At 43.9% G+C, this 16,620-nt stretch overlaps 1 protein-coding gene across 1 annotated transcript; it reads left to right on the forward strand.

Moving 5' to 3' along the window:
- The first annotated feature begins 6,814 nt into the window (after positions 1–6,814).
- Positions 6,815–9,168, forward strand: LOC127916946 (membrane progestin receptor gamma-B-like). The gene is made up of 3 exons (XM_052500299.1): positions 6,815–6,838; positions 8,089–8,233; positions 8,570–9,168. Exons 1-3 carry the CDS (start codon positions 6,815–6,817, stop codon positions 8,845–8,847), a joined length of 447 nt encoding a protein of 148 aa, XP_052356259.1. The 3' UTR covers positions 8,848–9,168.
- Positions 9,169–16,620: the final 7,452 nt, after the last annotated feature.

The following is a 16,620-nucleotide window of genomic DNA, read 5'->3' on the forward strand; positions in this document are numbered from 1 at the left end:
TACTGGTATACCTCTACTACTCTCCCCACTCCTCCCTTTGTACTGGTATACCCTCTACTCCCCACTCCTCCCCTGGTATACCTCTACTACTCTCCCCACTCTCCCTTTGTACTGGTATACCTCTACTACTCTCCCCCTCCCCCTCCCTTTGTACTGGTATACCTCTACTACTCTCCCCACTCCTCCCTTCTACTACTCTCCCCACTCCTCCCTGGTATACCCTACTACTCCCCACTCCTCCCTTTGTACTGGTATACCTCTACTACTCTCCCCACTCCTCCCTTTGTACTGGTATACCTCTACTACTCTCCCCACTCCTCCCTTTGTACTGGTATACCTCTACTACTCTCCCCACTCCTCCCTTTGTACTGGTATACCTCTACTACTCTCCCCACTCCTCCCTTTGTACTGGTATACCTCTACTACTCTCCCCACTCCTCCCTTTGTACTGGTATACCTCTACTACTCTCCCCACTCCTCCCTTTGTACTGGTATACTCTCCCCACTCCTCCCTCTACTACTCTCTCCCCACTCCTCCCTTTGTACTGGTATACCTCTACTACTCCCCACTCTGGATACATCCCACTCCTCCCTTTGTACTGGTATACCTCTACTACTAACTCTCCCCACTCCTCCCTTGTACTTTGTACTGGGACAACCTGAACCTCACTACTCTCCCCACTCACTCGTACTTTTTGTACTGGTATAACTACTCTCCCCCCACTCCTCCCTTTGTACTGGTATACAACATCTCAACTGGACAATGGCCCCAAGCTCTTCCCACCTCCTAGAAACCCTTTGTACTGGTATACCCTCTCAGGAGGAACTACTCTGGAAGGCTACCCACGTTTCCTACCATTTTGTACTGGTAAATACCCCTCTCACTACAATTATTCTGACATTTCACATTCTTAAAATAAAGTGGTGATCTAACTGACCTAAAACAGGGATTTTTTTGCTAGGGTTAAATGTCAGAAATTGTGAAAAACTGAGAAATGGATGATGACACCTCAGTACCACTACCAGGTAGAGATCTCAATCCATCCTCCCTTTGTACTGGTATAACCTACCTACTACCACTACCAGGTAGAGATCCAATCCATCCTCCCTTTGTACTGGTCAATCCATCCTGGCCCACCAAACTGACACCTACAGTACCACTCCCCAATCCTCCTCCCAGATTTGTACTGGTATAACTACTCTCCCCATCCATCCTCCCTTTGTACTGGTATACCTCTGACACTACAGTACCTCCCCAACTCCTCCCTTTGTACTGGTAGGGACTACTTTAACCACTCTTACATTGACAACCTGAAAATCTGCTCAGCAAGGAAGAAGACACTGCACCAGAACGGCCATCAAAAAAAAAAGCCAGACTACGGTTTGCTTCTGCACATGGGGACAGAAGATCGTACACGGTTTTTACACACAAGACATGGTACAGACATGCACACACATGGAATGTGCCACGTTTTTGGAGAAATGTCCTCTGGTCTGATGAAACAAAATAGAAATAACTGCCAATGGCCACCACTATAGTACAACAAAATACATTCTTATGAGAAGTAACTTACACACATTAGATGAATATTAAACATGTTACATATGTTACCATCAAATTATGATAATTCCATGACAGTATATTCCTTAATATTCATGATGATAATTGTAATCCATATCATATCCCCTTCATAGTTGCATCATAATTACCTTTAACATAACTGAAAAACACATCCCAGCATTGCCATAGCAATTGACGTTTTACATGGTCATGAAAGAGACCTTGCATTACTCTAGAGACGGCTTCACTACAGTACAAATGTATTCCATACAATACTGTATGTTATTATTCCCCAATGCCCCTATTCTTATATCTTCCCCTTGCTGGTTGTAAAACATATATAAACTTGTAGACAAATACATATAAAAGATAGACAAACAATAAACACATTAAATTATAAAACTGTTCTCGACAATAGGGAGAGAGGAGAGAAGAGAAAAGAAAGAGAGAGTGAGAGAGCAAGATCAGGTGTGTGTGTGTGTGTGTGTATGTACAGTCGTGGCCAAAAGTTTGAGAATGACACAATATTAATTTTCACAAAGTCTGCTGCCTCAGTTTGTATGATGGCAATTTACATATACTCCAGAATGTTATGAAGAGTGATAAGATGAATTGCAATTAATTGCAAAGTCCCTCTTTGCCATGCAAATGAACTGAATCCCCCATTTCCATAGCATTTCAGCCCTGACACAAAAGGACCAGCTGACATCATGTCAGTGATTCTCTCGTTAACACAGGTGTGAGTGTTGACGACGACAAGGCTGGAGATCACTCTGTCATGCTGATTGAGTTCGAATAACAGACTGGAAGCTTCAAAAGGAGGGTGGTGCTTGGAATCATTGTTCTTCCTCTGTCAACCATGGTTACCTGCAAGGAAACACGTGCCGTCATCATTGCTTTGCACAAAAAGGCCCTCACAGGCAAGGATATTGCTGCCAGTAAGATTGCACCTAAATCAACCATTTATCGGATCATCAAGAACTTCAAGAAGAGCGGTTCAAATGTTGTGAAGAAGGCTTCAGAGCGCCCAAGAAAGTCCAACAAGCGCAAGGACCGTCTCCTAAAGTTGATTCAGCTGCGGGATCGGTGCACAACCAGTACAGAGCTTGCTCAGGAATGGCAGCAGGCAGGTGTGAGTGCATCTGCACCCACAGTGAGGCAAATACTTTTGGAGGATGGCCTGGTGTCAAGAAGGGCAGCAAAGAAGCCACTTCTCTCCAGGAAAAACATCAGGGACAGACTGATATTCTGCAAAAGGTACAGGGATTAGACTGCTGGGGACTTGGGTAAAGTCCTTTTCTCTGATGAATCCCCTTTCAGATTGTTTGGGGCATCCGGAAAAAAAGCTTGTCCGGAGAAGACAACGTGAGAGCTACCCTCAGTCCTGTTTCATGCCAACAGTAAAGCATCCTGAGACCATTCATGTGTGGGGTTTCTACACCTGCATTGCTTGCTGTTAGAGGTTTTAGGCTGGGTTTCTGTACAGCACTTTGAGATATCAGCTGATGTAAGAAGGGCTCTATAAATTGATTTGATTTGATTTGATTTGGGGTTGCTTCTCAGCCAAGGGAGTGGACTCACTCACAATTTTGCCTAAGAACACAGCCATGAATAAAGAATGGTACCAACACATCATCCAAGAGCAACTTCTCCCAACCATCCAGGAACAGTTTGGTGACGAACAATGCCTTTTCCAGCATGATGGAGCACCTTGCCATAAGGCAAAAGGGATAACTAAGTGGTTCAGAGAACAAAACATCGATATTTTGGGCCCATGGCCAGGAAACTCCCCAGACCTTAATCTCATTGAGAACTTGTGGTCAATCCTCAAGAGGTGGGTGGACAAACAAAAACCCACAAATTCTGACAAACTCCAAGTGTTGATTATGCAAGAATGGGCTGCCATCAGTCAGGATGTGGCCCAGAAGTTAATTGACAGCATGCCAGGGCGGATTGCAGAGGTCTTGAAAAAGAAGGGTCAATGTTGCAAATATTGACTCTTTGCATCAACTTCATATAATTGTCAATAAAAGCCTTTGACACTTATGAAATGGTTGTAATTATACTTCAGTATTTGTGTCATTCTCAAAACGTTTCGCCAGGACTGTATACGTCCGTATGTGTAAGCAAGCATGTAACTGAGTATGTGTGTGTTCATATCCACTTCATAATGTTCAGATATTTTTACACTTACCATACCTTCTTTTGTTCCGTAACCTGCAAGTCCCTGTAGAATTTAGTACAGCCACTGTGTTATGGAGCTGTCTCAGAATAGCTGTCCATCTATAAAGAGTATGTCCACAATGATAAAGGCACGCTTACCATTCTCCCTTTGTTGTCTTTGTACCGGATACAGTCTCTTACGACGTTCGTTTATCTCCCTTGGAAATTGGTAATTGAGACAGAATTTGGTCCCTTTAAGCTCCCTTCCTCTGCTTTTGATCAGCTCCTTTTGTTGGTAGTGTTCAAATTTTGCGATGATCGGTCGGGGACCCTTGGTCTTGTCGCTCCGAGCTCCAAGTCTATGTACTTGGTGGAAAGCCACCTTGTTTACAGTCTCCATAGGAAGTTTCAAGGCGGATTGTGTCAATTCTCTGATCGCAACCTCTGGATTATTAGATGCGTCCTCAGGAATCCAAGAAAAAAATAGATTTTCACGCATGCTATGACTTTGTATGTCTAGTAGCGACTCTTTCATCACCCTTATGTCCCTAAGTAGACAATCCATGTTGGAATCGTGGATTTTTACCTTGGCTGTGAGTGTCTTGTTTTCTCTTTGGAGCTTGAGAATTTCTCCAAACTCCCCGTCAGCACTGCTACCTCCTCATACAACTTTTCCAGTGTTGCATGGATTCCAGCCAGAGCACTAATCTCTACCTCAATGGTAAGTAAAATCATCCGTGTCTGTAGATTAATCTGTTTTTCTTTTTTTTTTGGGGGTTAAAGTTATTTTGTGAGGTGGTCGGATCTTTCCATGAAGAAGTATGTTGTTCCTCCATAGCGTAAAGCTGCTGGTACTCGTCGATTTCCCTCAGGATCTCCTTAGTATCCAGATTGTCTCTTTACTGCAACCAGTTGTTTTATGAAAAGACAACAATGAGTCTTTCCCACGACAACGACAGCTGTCTGTAGTACAGCCAGCTAGCACTCGCGGAATCCACACAAAAAAAAGGAACACAAACTTAGCCGTAAAGGCTAACCGCGTCATGGAATCCTTAGCAACAAAACTTTAGTTGGGATTAAAATGGATTTAATGAAGATGTTTTAATGTAAACAACAAACCGAGTGTAGACAGTACAATGTGCTCTGATGACATATGATGGAAAAGGCTGTCAGGCTGTTGAGTATTAATCTTCACATGTATATTTGGTTAATTGATCTCTGGCTCTTACTCACTGTCTTAATCCTCGTCACTTCTGTTTCAGACATCCCAAGTGCATGTTCTTTTATGTGAAATATTACAACTGTTAGGCGAACTACCCATGCCAGATACTGAAAGCCATACTGTACTTCTGCACACAAGTACAGTATGGAGCAACTGTTTCCAGAAGGTGTCAAAGTTATCTATAAAACTGATTCCAACAGAGCTAATCTTTTCGCCAGATGTGTAATGCCAGTAGCCTGCTGAATCTTTCACACCCAGGGCAAACGATGGTACCGGACCAGAAATGACAGAACGCTTTTGAAATCTTTCAATGCTAGAATCAGTTTCTTAAAATGAATCTTCAGAAATTCCGAGCCAGGCCTCCTGATGTCGTTTGACCCCACATTGACTATTACAGCGTCAGCTCCCAGCATAGAATTGTCAGAAGCAGCCTTGTAATGTCATGTACACGTGCTCCTGGATAGCACAGGGGTTTTGTTTGCTCTGGGAACCGAGATGTTTCTCACCTTAGAGCTGCCGATGATGACAGCTGGTGACACAGCCAGGGAGGTCCGGCCGTTCTTTCTCCTCGAGTGGAGGTCGGTGTAGGATGGGGAGGGCAGGTGAATTGGGAGGGGATGTAGTTTCCTGTCACGACTTCTGCCGATGTTGGTCCCTCTCCTTGTTCGGGCGGCGTTCGGCGATTGAAGTCGCCGACCTTCTAGCCATCGCTGATCCTCTTTTCATTTTCCTTTGGTTTTGTCTTGTCTTGTATCACACCTGGTTTCAAACCCATTCATTACATGTTGGGTATTTAACCCTCTGTTCCCCCTCATTGTCCTTGTCGGTGATTGTTTTGTTTGTAAGCGTTGTGTAAGATATATTCTGGTGTGCGACGGGTTTTGTACCCACATGTTTTATTTGTATATTTTGGTTGTCTGAGTTTTTGAGCTCTTATTAAACTGCTCTGTTTATACCAAGTTCGATCTCCTGCGCCCGACTTCCCTGCCACCAGCACGCACCCTTACATTTCCAGTACAGGTCGGTTGAAAGCCTAAAGAGCAGTAAGCACTACTCCAGGACACGGAGAGTCAAAAATAGTAAATCCAAGTGCAGTTCAAGTTTGGCAGTAGTCCAAAAACATCCAAGGCACAATGTCAAGTGGAACGATGAAAGCAGCAGTAGGCAGGTGTCTGCTCAGATAATGCCCCAGTGCAGAGTAGGTGCCCAGATATATCCAAGTAGGCCTCAAAAGTTTCAGCAGACCCGTTTTGTATGTCTCCCTTAAAACTCTGCATGCAATATTGCACTATTGTCCAATGTGTTCACAGACAGATGAAACAAAGGTAAAGTCCACAGTAGATAGTGTGGTTCTGTTGTCTGATGATTTTTGTCCTTATGTAGGAGGTAATCTGAGACAAAATATCCACAGGGAAGTGTTATTAGCCTGACTTTAAAGCTGCAATATGTAACTTTTTGGGCGACCTGACCAAATTCACCGTGCCTGAGGAAAAGTTGATAAGTATAGAACAGTGTTTGTCATATTGAAGTGTACTCTGTCAATGTTTGATACATGTGATGTCATGTTTTTGTCATTTTTAGTCAGATCATGGGACTAGGGATGAACATTTCTGCTCATGGCTCACATCAACACCATTATCCCAGAAAACCTAGACCTACTCTAATTTGCATACAGATCCACAGATGATGCAATCTATTTTGCACTCCACACTGTCCTTTCACACCTGGACAAAAGGAACACCTATGTGACAATGCTATTCATTGACTACCGCTCAGCGTTCAACACCATAGTGCCCTCAAAACTCATCACTAAGCTAAGGACCCTGGGACTAAACACCTCCCTCTGCAACTGGTGCCTGGATATCCTGATGGGTCGCACCCAGGTGGTAAGGGTAGGTAAAAACACATCCGCCACGCTGATCCTCAACATGGGGGCCCCTCAGGGGTGGATGCTCAGGCCCCTCCTGTACTCCCTGTGCACTCATGACTGCACGGCCAGTCATGACTCCAACACCATCATTAAGTTTGCTGATGACACAACAGTGGTAGGCCTGATCACCGACAACGACAACGATGAGGCAACGATGAGCCTATAGAGAGGAGGTCAGAGACCTGACCGTTTGGTGCAAGGACAACCACCTCTCCCGCAACATGATCAAGACAAAGAAGATGTTTGTGGACTACAGGAAAAGGAGAACCGAGCAGCCCCCATTCACATCGATGGGGCTGTAGTGGAGCAGGTTGAGAGCTTCAAGTTCCTTAGCATCCACATCACCAACAAACTAACACGGTCCAAGCACACCAAGACAGTTGCGAAGAGGGCACAACAATACCTATTCCCACTCAGGAGACTGAAAATATTTGGCATGGGTCCTCAGATCCTCAAAAGGTTTTACAGCTGCACCATCGAGAGCATCCTGACAGGTTGCATCACTGCCTGGTATGGCAACTGCTCGGCCTTCGACTGCAAGGCACGACAGAGGGTAGTGCACACGGCCCAGCACATCACTGGGGGCAAGCTTCCTGCCATCCAGGACCTCTATACCAGGTGGTGTCAGAGGAAGGCCCTAAATTGTCAAAGACTGCAGCCACCCTACCTACATATGCAAATTACCTCAATTACTTCAACACTTGTGCCCCCGCACATTGACATTGACTCTCTTCTGGTAGCCCCTGTATATAGTCCTACTATTGTTATTTACTGCTGCTCTTTAATTATTTATTATTCTTATCTCTGACTTTTTTGGGGGGTATTTTCTTAAAACTGCATTGTTGGTTAATTAAGGGCTTGTAAGTAAGCATTTCACTGTAAGGTAATATTTATTTGGCGCGTGTGACAAATAACATTTGATTTGATTTGAAATGAGCTGAAGCTAGTATTGTCTGAGATGTTGATTATTGTGCCTGAGGTACAATGAGTCTTAACAGGCTCTGCTCTCTCGGTTGTCAATGGTATAATTATCGCTGTGTGCCCGTTCACTGGAATGCAGGTGTGCATTGAAGTATACTTGAACTCTGCTTCTGAACAGTTCTTAAATCCTGTACATACATTTCTATTCTGGTTCAACAGCCAAGTGTGACAAGAGCCTATAGAAGCCTTTCATGTGACTCGAGGCTAATACATTCTACGGTGTTTTGACAGCTCTTCCTCTGTGTGGGTGAGGGCTGCACTGACAACAACACCAACCCCCTCCACCACACCCACATCGCCCTGGCCTTCCTGACCGCATTACTCTTCGCCACACACCTACCAGAGCGCCTGGCCCCCGGCAGCTTCGACTACATAGGTCAAAGTGCATGGTCTATCTGGAAAGGCCGCTTGTTTGATTCATTTCAGAATGATTTGTCACTGTATTGCGCAAGACTTGCGGTAATACAGTGGATACTGATCAACACTGGCTTGACATTAGTGGTATGACATATGTAGCATTATAACAACATAGTAGTCTTTATATCACTGCCTCTGGGTCTCACTGTGCCTTCCTGTTTCCCCTTTATGCTGTGGAGGCCAGTTCCTCTATTGCTGGCCAGTTACAGTTCTCCTCGTTGAGTTCTGCTTCGTACCTCTCCTGTACCAATACTACTGTAGGTATTTAACCACAGTCCTTTTGCACCCTCTGCAGGTCACAGCCACCAACTGTTCCACATGTTCGGCATAATCGGCACTCATTTCCAGATGGAGGCCATTGAGCAGGACATGGTGACGCGACGCCCGTGGCTCCTGACGTACTCTCTGCCCATCACCTTCACCAACACACTGGGGGCGGCACTGCTGAGTGTCACCCTCAGCCTTGGCATCATCTTCCTCTTTAGTCTGCCTCTGCTCTGGTCAGCCACCCGGGGAGAACACACTGAGAAGACACCGTCACATCCAATAGCCAAGGGCTGCCAGTACCACTAGTACTAGCCATTAGCCACATGCTAATGACAATGTATATGGGATGTAGGAACTGGATGGTTCAGTTGGTGGAGCTTGGTGCCTGTAATGCCAGGATTGTGGATTTAATTCACAGGGCCACCCACACATTAAATGTATACAAGCATGAATGTAAGTCACTTTGGATAAGAGCGTCTGCTAAATGGCATATATTTGTATTATATTACTATGATTAAACTGGACACTGTGGTGGGGGTGGGCTTGGGAGAAGAGGTGAACAACTGAAGTGAACCACTATGGCTTCTTGGTGTTGGATAGAGGGATAGAGGTGAAGTCCTGACAAGATACAAACAATGCTGAAGGGGCAATGAACTGTTCTTCACATTGTCAGCACGGATGAATAAACTGGTAGCTGAACAAGAGCTCCATATATACTGCAATGAGGGACAGACAGAGTTAGTGGTACCTCTGGTAGTATTACATTGACTATAGGACAAGTACACAGTACTAAACACGTAGTCCTTGCTTTTGTTAGCTGATTTACCAACGCTACTGAGGAGCAGGAAGAAACTGAAGCAGTTGGAAGTCAAACTGTATATGAAGAATTAATCCACTGAGGATACAGGAAGAGACTGAAGCAGTTGGAAGTCAAACTGTATATGAAGAATCAATCCACTGAGGATACAGGAAGAGACTGGAGCAGTTGGAAGTCAAACTGTATATGAAGAATCAATCCACTGAGGATACAGGAAGAGACTGAAGCAGTTGGAAGTCAAACTGTATATGAAGAATCAATCCACTGAGGATACAGGAAGAGACTGGAGCAGTTGGAAGTCAAACTGTATATGAAGAATCAATCCACTGAGGATACAGGAAGAGACTGAAGCAGTTGGAAGTCAAACTGTATATGAAGAATCAATCCACTGAGGATACAGGAAGAGACTGGAGCAGTTGGAAGTCACAAACTGTACATGAAGAATCAATCCACTGAGGATACAGGAAGAGACTGGAGCAGTTGGAAGTCAAGCTGTATATGAAGAATCAATCCACTGAGGATACAGGAAGAGACTGGAGCAGTTGGAAGTCAAACTGTATATGAAGAATCAATCCACTGAGGATACAGGAAGAGACTGGAGCAGTTGGAAGTCAAGCTGTATATGAAGAATCAATCCACTGAGGATACAGGAAGAGACTGGAGCAGTTGGAAGTCAAGCTGTATATGAAGAATCAATCCACTGAGGAGCAGGAAGAGACTGGAGCAGTTGGAAGTCAAACTGTATATGAAGAATCAATCCACTGAGGAGCAGGAAGAGACTGGAGCAGTTGGAAGTCAAACTGTATATGAAGAATCAATCCACTGAGGATACAGGAAGAGACTGGAGCAGTTGGAAGTCACAAACTGTATATGAAGAATCAATCCACTGAGGATACAGGAAGAGACTGGAGCAGTTGGAAGTCAAACTGTATATGAAGAATCAATCCACTGAGGATACAGGAAGAGACTGGAGCAGTTGGAAGTCAAACTGTATATGAAGAATCAATCCACTGAGGAGCAGGAAGAAGCTGAAGCAGTTGGAAGTCAAGCTGTATATGAAGAATCAATCCACTGAGGATACAGGAAGAGACTGGAGCAGTTGGAAGTCAAACTGTATATGAAGAATCAATCCACTGAGGATACAGGAAGAGACTGGAGCAGTTGGAAGTCACACACTGTATATGAAGAATCAATCCACTGAGGATACAGGAAGAGACTGAAGCAGTTGGAAGTCAAACTGTATATGAAGAATCAATCCACTGAGGATACAGGAAGAGACTGGAGCAGTTGGAAGTCAAACTGTATATGAAGAATCAATCCACTGAGGATACAGGAAGAGACTGAAGCAGTTGGAAGTCAAACTGTATATGAAGAATCAATCCACTGAGGATACAGGAAGAGACTGGAGCAGTTGGAAGTCAAGCTGTATATGAAGAATCAATCTACTGAGGATACAGGAAGAGACTGAAGCAGTTGGAAGTCAAGCTGTATATGAAGAATCAATCTACTGAGGATACAGGAAGAGACTGGAGCAGTTGGAAGTCAAGCTGTATATGAAGAATCAATCCACTGAGGATACAGGAAGAGACTGAAGCAGTTGGAAGTCAAACTGTATATGAAGAATCAATCCACTGAGGATACAGGAAGAGACTGGAGCAGTTGGAAGTCAAGCTGTATATGAAGAATCAATCCACTGAATGTTACATGAAGAGGAATTCTCGATATCGCTTCAATTTTGCTTTCTTCCTTTTTAAACATTATTTGTACACAAAATATATTGATCACTTTATCATTTCTATACACAACAAATGGATATGTATTACAAACACACAGTATATCACCTCACCTATATTATATCCACTGTCTAAGGCATTGTTTCCCAAACTAGGAGTGGCTTGATTTAAAGATGGGGTTGTGAGAGATGTTGTCGCTTTTATAACAATAGTGGTAAACGGCACTGCGCAAGTTGAAAAAAAGTCCAGAAAGATTGACATTGTGTCTGCAGCTGAGCTAATCCTGGATTTGAAAGATTTAACATCTGAGGAGCTACATATTACTGACTCGTGCAGTCCCACTCTCTCAGGCCCTAGAGCCTGAAAAGGGGATTTGAGGTTTCAAATGACTGAAGGAAAGGGAATATATATACAGTTGAAGTCTGAAGTTTACATTCACCTTATGCAAATACATTTAAAAACTCAGTTTTTCACAATTCCTAACATTTAATCCTAGTAAAATAATTCCCTGTTTTAGGTCAGTTAGGATCGCCATTTTATTTTAATTATGAATGTGAAATGTCAGAATAATAGTAGAGAATTATTTATTTACGGTTGTCACGCCTTGGTCATTGTATTTTGTGTTTTCGTTATATTTTTGGTCAGGCCAGGGTGTGACATGGGTTTATGTTGTTGTATTTCGTATTGGGGTTTTTGTATTATTGGGAATGCGGCTGAGTAGGGGTGTTGTATGGCCTTGGCTGCCTGAGGCGGTTCTCAATCAGAGTCAGGTGATTCTCGTTGTCTCTGATTGGGAACCGTATTTAGGTAGCCTGGTTTCGCTGTCTATTTTGTGGGTGATTGTTCCTGTCTCTGTGTAGTTTCACCAGATAGGCTGTAATTAGGTTTCACGTTCCGTTTGTTGTTTTGTATTTTGTATCGTTATTTCATGTGTCACTTTTTCTATTAAAGTCATGAGTAAACACTACGCTGCATTTCGGTCCGACTCTCTTTCCACAAACGAAGAACGCCGTTACAACGGTTTTATTTATTTCATCACATTCCCAGTGGGTCAGAAGTCTACATACACTCAATTAGTATTTGGTAGCATTGTTTAACTTCGGGAAAATGTTTTGGGTAGCCTTCCACAAGCTTCCCACAATAAATTGGGCAAATTTTGGCCCATTCCTCCTGACAGAGCTGGTGTAACTGAGTCAGGTTTGTAGGCCTCAATGCTCGCACAAGCTTTTTCAGTTCTGCTCACACATTTTCTATAGGATTAAGGTCAGGGCTTTGTGATGGCCACTCCAATACCTTGACTTTGTTGTCCTTAAGCCATTTGCCACAACTTTGGAAGTCTGCTTGGGGTCATTGTCCATTTGGAAGTGTCACGGCCGTTGAAAGAAGAGTGTGTGGTGAGCGTACATTTTCCTTTCATTTAAAATGTCACCAACAAAACAATGCAACACCTGTGCCACTTACAGGGCTAAGTGCCACTAACAAAGATAACTACCCACACTGAAAGGAGGGGAAAAGGGCTACCTAAGTATGATTCCCAATCAGAGACAACGATAGACAGCTGTCCCTGATTGAGAAACATACCCGGCCAAAACACAGAAATAAAGAAACATAGAAAACAAAACATAGAATGCCCACCCAAATCACACCCTGACCAAACCAAAATAAGGCCATAAAAAGGCTCTCTCAGGTCAGGGGGTGACAGGAAGACTCATTTGCGACCAAGCTTTAACTTCCTGACTGATGTCTTGAGATGTTGCTTCAATATATCCACATAATTTTCCATCCTCAGGATGCCATCTATTTTGTGAAGCGCACCAGTCCCTCCTGCAGTAAAGCACCCCCACAACATGATGCTGCCACTCCCGTGCTTCACGGTTGGGATGGTGTTCTTCGGCTTGCAAGCCTCCAAACATAACAATGGTCATTATGGCCAAACAGTTCTATTTTTGTTTCATCAGATCAGAGGACATTTTTCCAAAAAGTACGATCTTTGTTCCCATGTGCAGTTGCAAACCGTGGTCTGGCTTTTTTATGGTGGTTTGGAAGCAGTGGAGTCTTTCTTGTTGAGCGGCCTTTCAGGTTATGTCAATATAGGACTCGTTTTACTGTGGACAGAGATACTTTTGTACCTGTTTCCTCCAGCATCTTCACAAGGTCCTTTGCTGTTGCTCTGGGATTGATTTGCCCTTTTCGCACCAAAGTACGTTCATCTCTAGGAGACAGAATGCGTCTCCTTCCTGAGCGGTATGACGTCGGCAAATCAAATCAAATTTTATTTGTCACATACACATGGTTAGCAGATGTTAATGCGAGTGTAGCGAAATGCTTGTGCTTCTAGTTCCGACCATGCAGTGATAACCAACAAGTAATCTAACTAACAATTTCACAACTACTACCTTATACACACAAGTGTAAAGGAATCAATAAGAATATGTACATAAAAATATATGAATGAGCGATGGCCGAACAGCATAGGCAAGATGCAGTAGATGGTATTGATTACAGTATATACATATGAGATGAGTAATGTAGGGTATGTAAACATTATATAAAGTGGCATTGTTTAAAGTGGCTAGAGATACATTTATTACATCAATTTTTCCATTATTAAAGTGGCTAGAGTTGAGTCAGTATTTTGGCAGCAGCCACTCAATGTTAGTGATGGCTGTTTAACAGTCTGATGGCCTTGAGATAGAAGCTGTTTTTCAGTCTCTCTGTCCCCGCTTTGATGCCCCTGTACTGACATCGCCTCCTGGATGATAGTGGGGTGAACAGACAGTGGCTCGGGTGGTTGTTGTCCTTGATGATTTTTTGGCCTTTCTATGACATCGGGTGCTGTAGGTGTCCTGGAGGGCAGGCAGTTTGCCCCCGGTGATCCTTTGTGCAGACCTCACTACCCTCTAGAGAGCCTTATGGTTATGGGCAGAGCAGTTGCCATACCAGGCGGTGATGCAGCCCGACAGGATGCTCTCGATGTGCATCTGTAAAAGTTTGTATGTGTTTCTGATGACAAGCTGAATTTCTTCAGCCTCCTGAGGTTGAAGAGGCGCTGCTGTGCCTTCTTCACCACGCTGTCTCTGTGGGTGGACCATTTCAGTTAGTCCGTGATGTGTATGCATGGTCCCATGGTGTTTATATTTGCGTACTATTGTTTGTACAGATGAACGTGGTACCTTCAGGCGTTTGGAAATTGCTCCCAAGGATGAACCAGACTTGTGGAGGTCTACAATGTCTTTCTGAGGTCTTGGCTGATTTCTTTTGATTTTCCCATGATGTCAAGAGTCACTGAGTTTGAAGGTAGGCCTTGAAATACATCCACAGGTACACCTGGGAAGGACCCAAAGAAGCCATCAAGTTATCGACCAATAGATTATGGGAATGTATGATTGCAGAGGGGCTAACGTACTTCCTGGAGAGCATGGGGTTAGTATCGCCACATCAGAGTGAGTTCCTGAAGGGGAACTATGGACCCAGTGCTCGGCTTTGAAGCAGAGGTCAGGAAGGCTCAGGTGAACAAGAAGACTGTTGTGGCTGTCTCTGTTGATGTGGAGAAGCCCTTTTATATGATGTGGAACAGTAGCGTAGCTTAATGATGACGGGCCCAGGTGCCAAAAACAATTACGGGCCCCTACCACCACCCATATTTCCCTTCAAATTAAAATAATTTTGTTGGTAAGGCTGTGTGTTAATATTGTGGGATGGATGGAGTCAAACAGACTTTTAAATCTGTTTGACAGCTGGTGGATAACGATGTCAACATTTGCATTAAAGAAGTTGACTCTAAAACTACTCTCACCATCAGACAGTCGCTCATCCTCACATAGCTCATCAAAATGACGCCTCACCTTCCTTCTCCGAGTGTCTCAAATGCGTTCTGAGCTCCCCATTTGTCGACAAGGGTCTTTGCAGTGACTTTGGCCTTCTCAAAATCCTGTGGGAAACCGGACCTCTATAATGTCCTTGAGTAGGCTGACTGCTCTGTGCAGGTCTGCGTCTTTGGCCTGTAGCATTTTGGAGATGACATTCACATTTGCTAAAACCTTAGTCTGCAGAACAACAAAAAAAATAAAATTACATTTTTCTGTTTTCTTTTTCAGTGCTGCATCATCCCTCTCATCCTTCTTGTCACTTAAAAGCACAATGTTGGTGAGGGCCTTCATTATGTCCACATATCAGTATCTCTGGGTGGCAAGGGACTCATATCTAGATGACCAGCGGGGGGGGACACAGTCCTTTTAGAGTTACATTTTCTTTTGCTGATGCCAAATCAAACATACCACTCAACATTGACCATCTCTTTATGCCCGAACAAGGTGTAGAGCAGTATCATAAAACTGTTTAATCTCTGGCACATTTTTGAGAGAGCCAGGTTAAGATTGAGAGCCAGGTTGAGAGCCAGGTTAAGATTGTACGCTGCACAATGCACATAAACAGCAAGCTTCTCTTTTCAGATATTCTGGCCTGCACCCCGACTAGACCCCGCTCATGTTAGCCGCTCCATCATACCCCTGCCCACGACATTTTCAAATATCCAGCCCATTATCCTCTTTGCTGCCCAGGATTTTATGTTGAAGCTCAGCTGCTGATGTGTCAGCAGTCTCCAGAAATCCCGAAACGACTCTGTGATGGTCAGATCTCTGGTGACATTATTTGCATCCCTTATCACGCTCACATAGCGATAAACTTGACTTCTGGTCTACTTTGGATACATCCGGTGTCCATAATAATAAAAATAAAAATGGGCTTCCTGCATCTCTCCCTGAATGTCACACTTCACTTGCTAGACTCAGATATAAATCAGCTCATTTTGGATAATGACTGAGATAGTTAACGGATCCCGCTGAGCGTTCTAAAATGTATTTCAGAACTGGGTCGTAAAATGACAGCAGTTCAGTTATACTGAGAAAATTCCCACTGTTGGCCTGCCCTAGCTGTTCACGGTGCCATCTGAACGCCAAATTACATGATGCAAGTGTGAGAGTTACATTAACTATGCGCTCCAACAACTGTCACCAGAAATTTTAAAAGGCCGTCTGTCCCACTTCCATCTGTTTCCTCAACCGCCACGATTCTAGCCTCGCCCTGCTCCTCTTCCTCCTCGCCCGGCCCGGGGATAGCATGTCCGGCATGGCTTGTGCTCAGGATCGTTACCGCCGATACCTGACAACCTGTATCCTCTTCTGTCAAAGTTGCTTCTTCTGGCACGATGGAACAGCTTGGCCTTGGCTCACTTGACCCGCTGAAATCTGTTGCTGGTGATGACAAACCTACGTCCTTTTCTGGTCCCACTACATTGCTTCTGCTAGCAATGGCTGAACTTGAACTGTATTTGAAAAAGGAATCTAATTTAACTAATTTTGATATCTCCTTTGCGTTCTCATTTTTGGCCTTCTTCTTTTGGGCTCCACTTTTCTGTTGATTGCATTGCTGATTTTTTTCATCCGTAATTTTCTATTCTCGACTTTCTCTCTTTATTTTTGATAGCTAGCTCAACTATTGCTTAAAACAATGACAGAAACAACAACGCTT

Source organism: Oncorhynchus keta, unplaced genomic scaffold (assembly GCF_023373465.1).
Source record: "Oncorhynchus keta strain PuntledgeMale-10-30-2019 unplaced genomic scaffold, Oket_V2 Un_contig_1027_pilon_pilon, whole genome shotgun sequence".
NCBI lineage: Eukaryota > Metazoa > Chordata > Actinopteri > Salmoniformes > Salmonidae > Oncorhynchus > Oncorhynchus keta.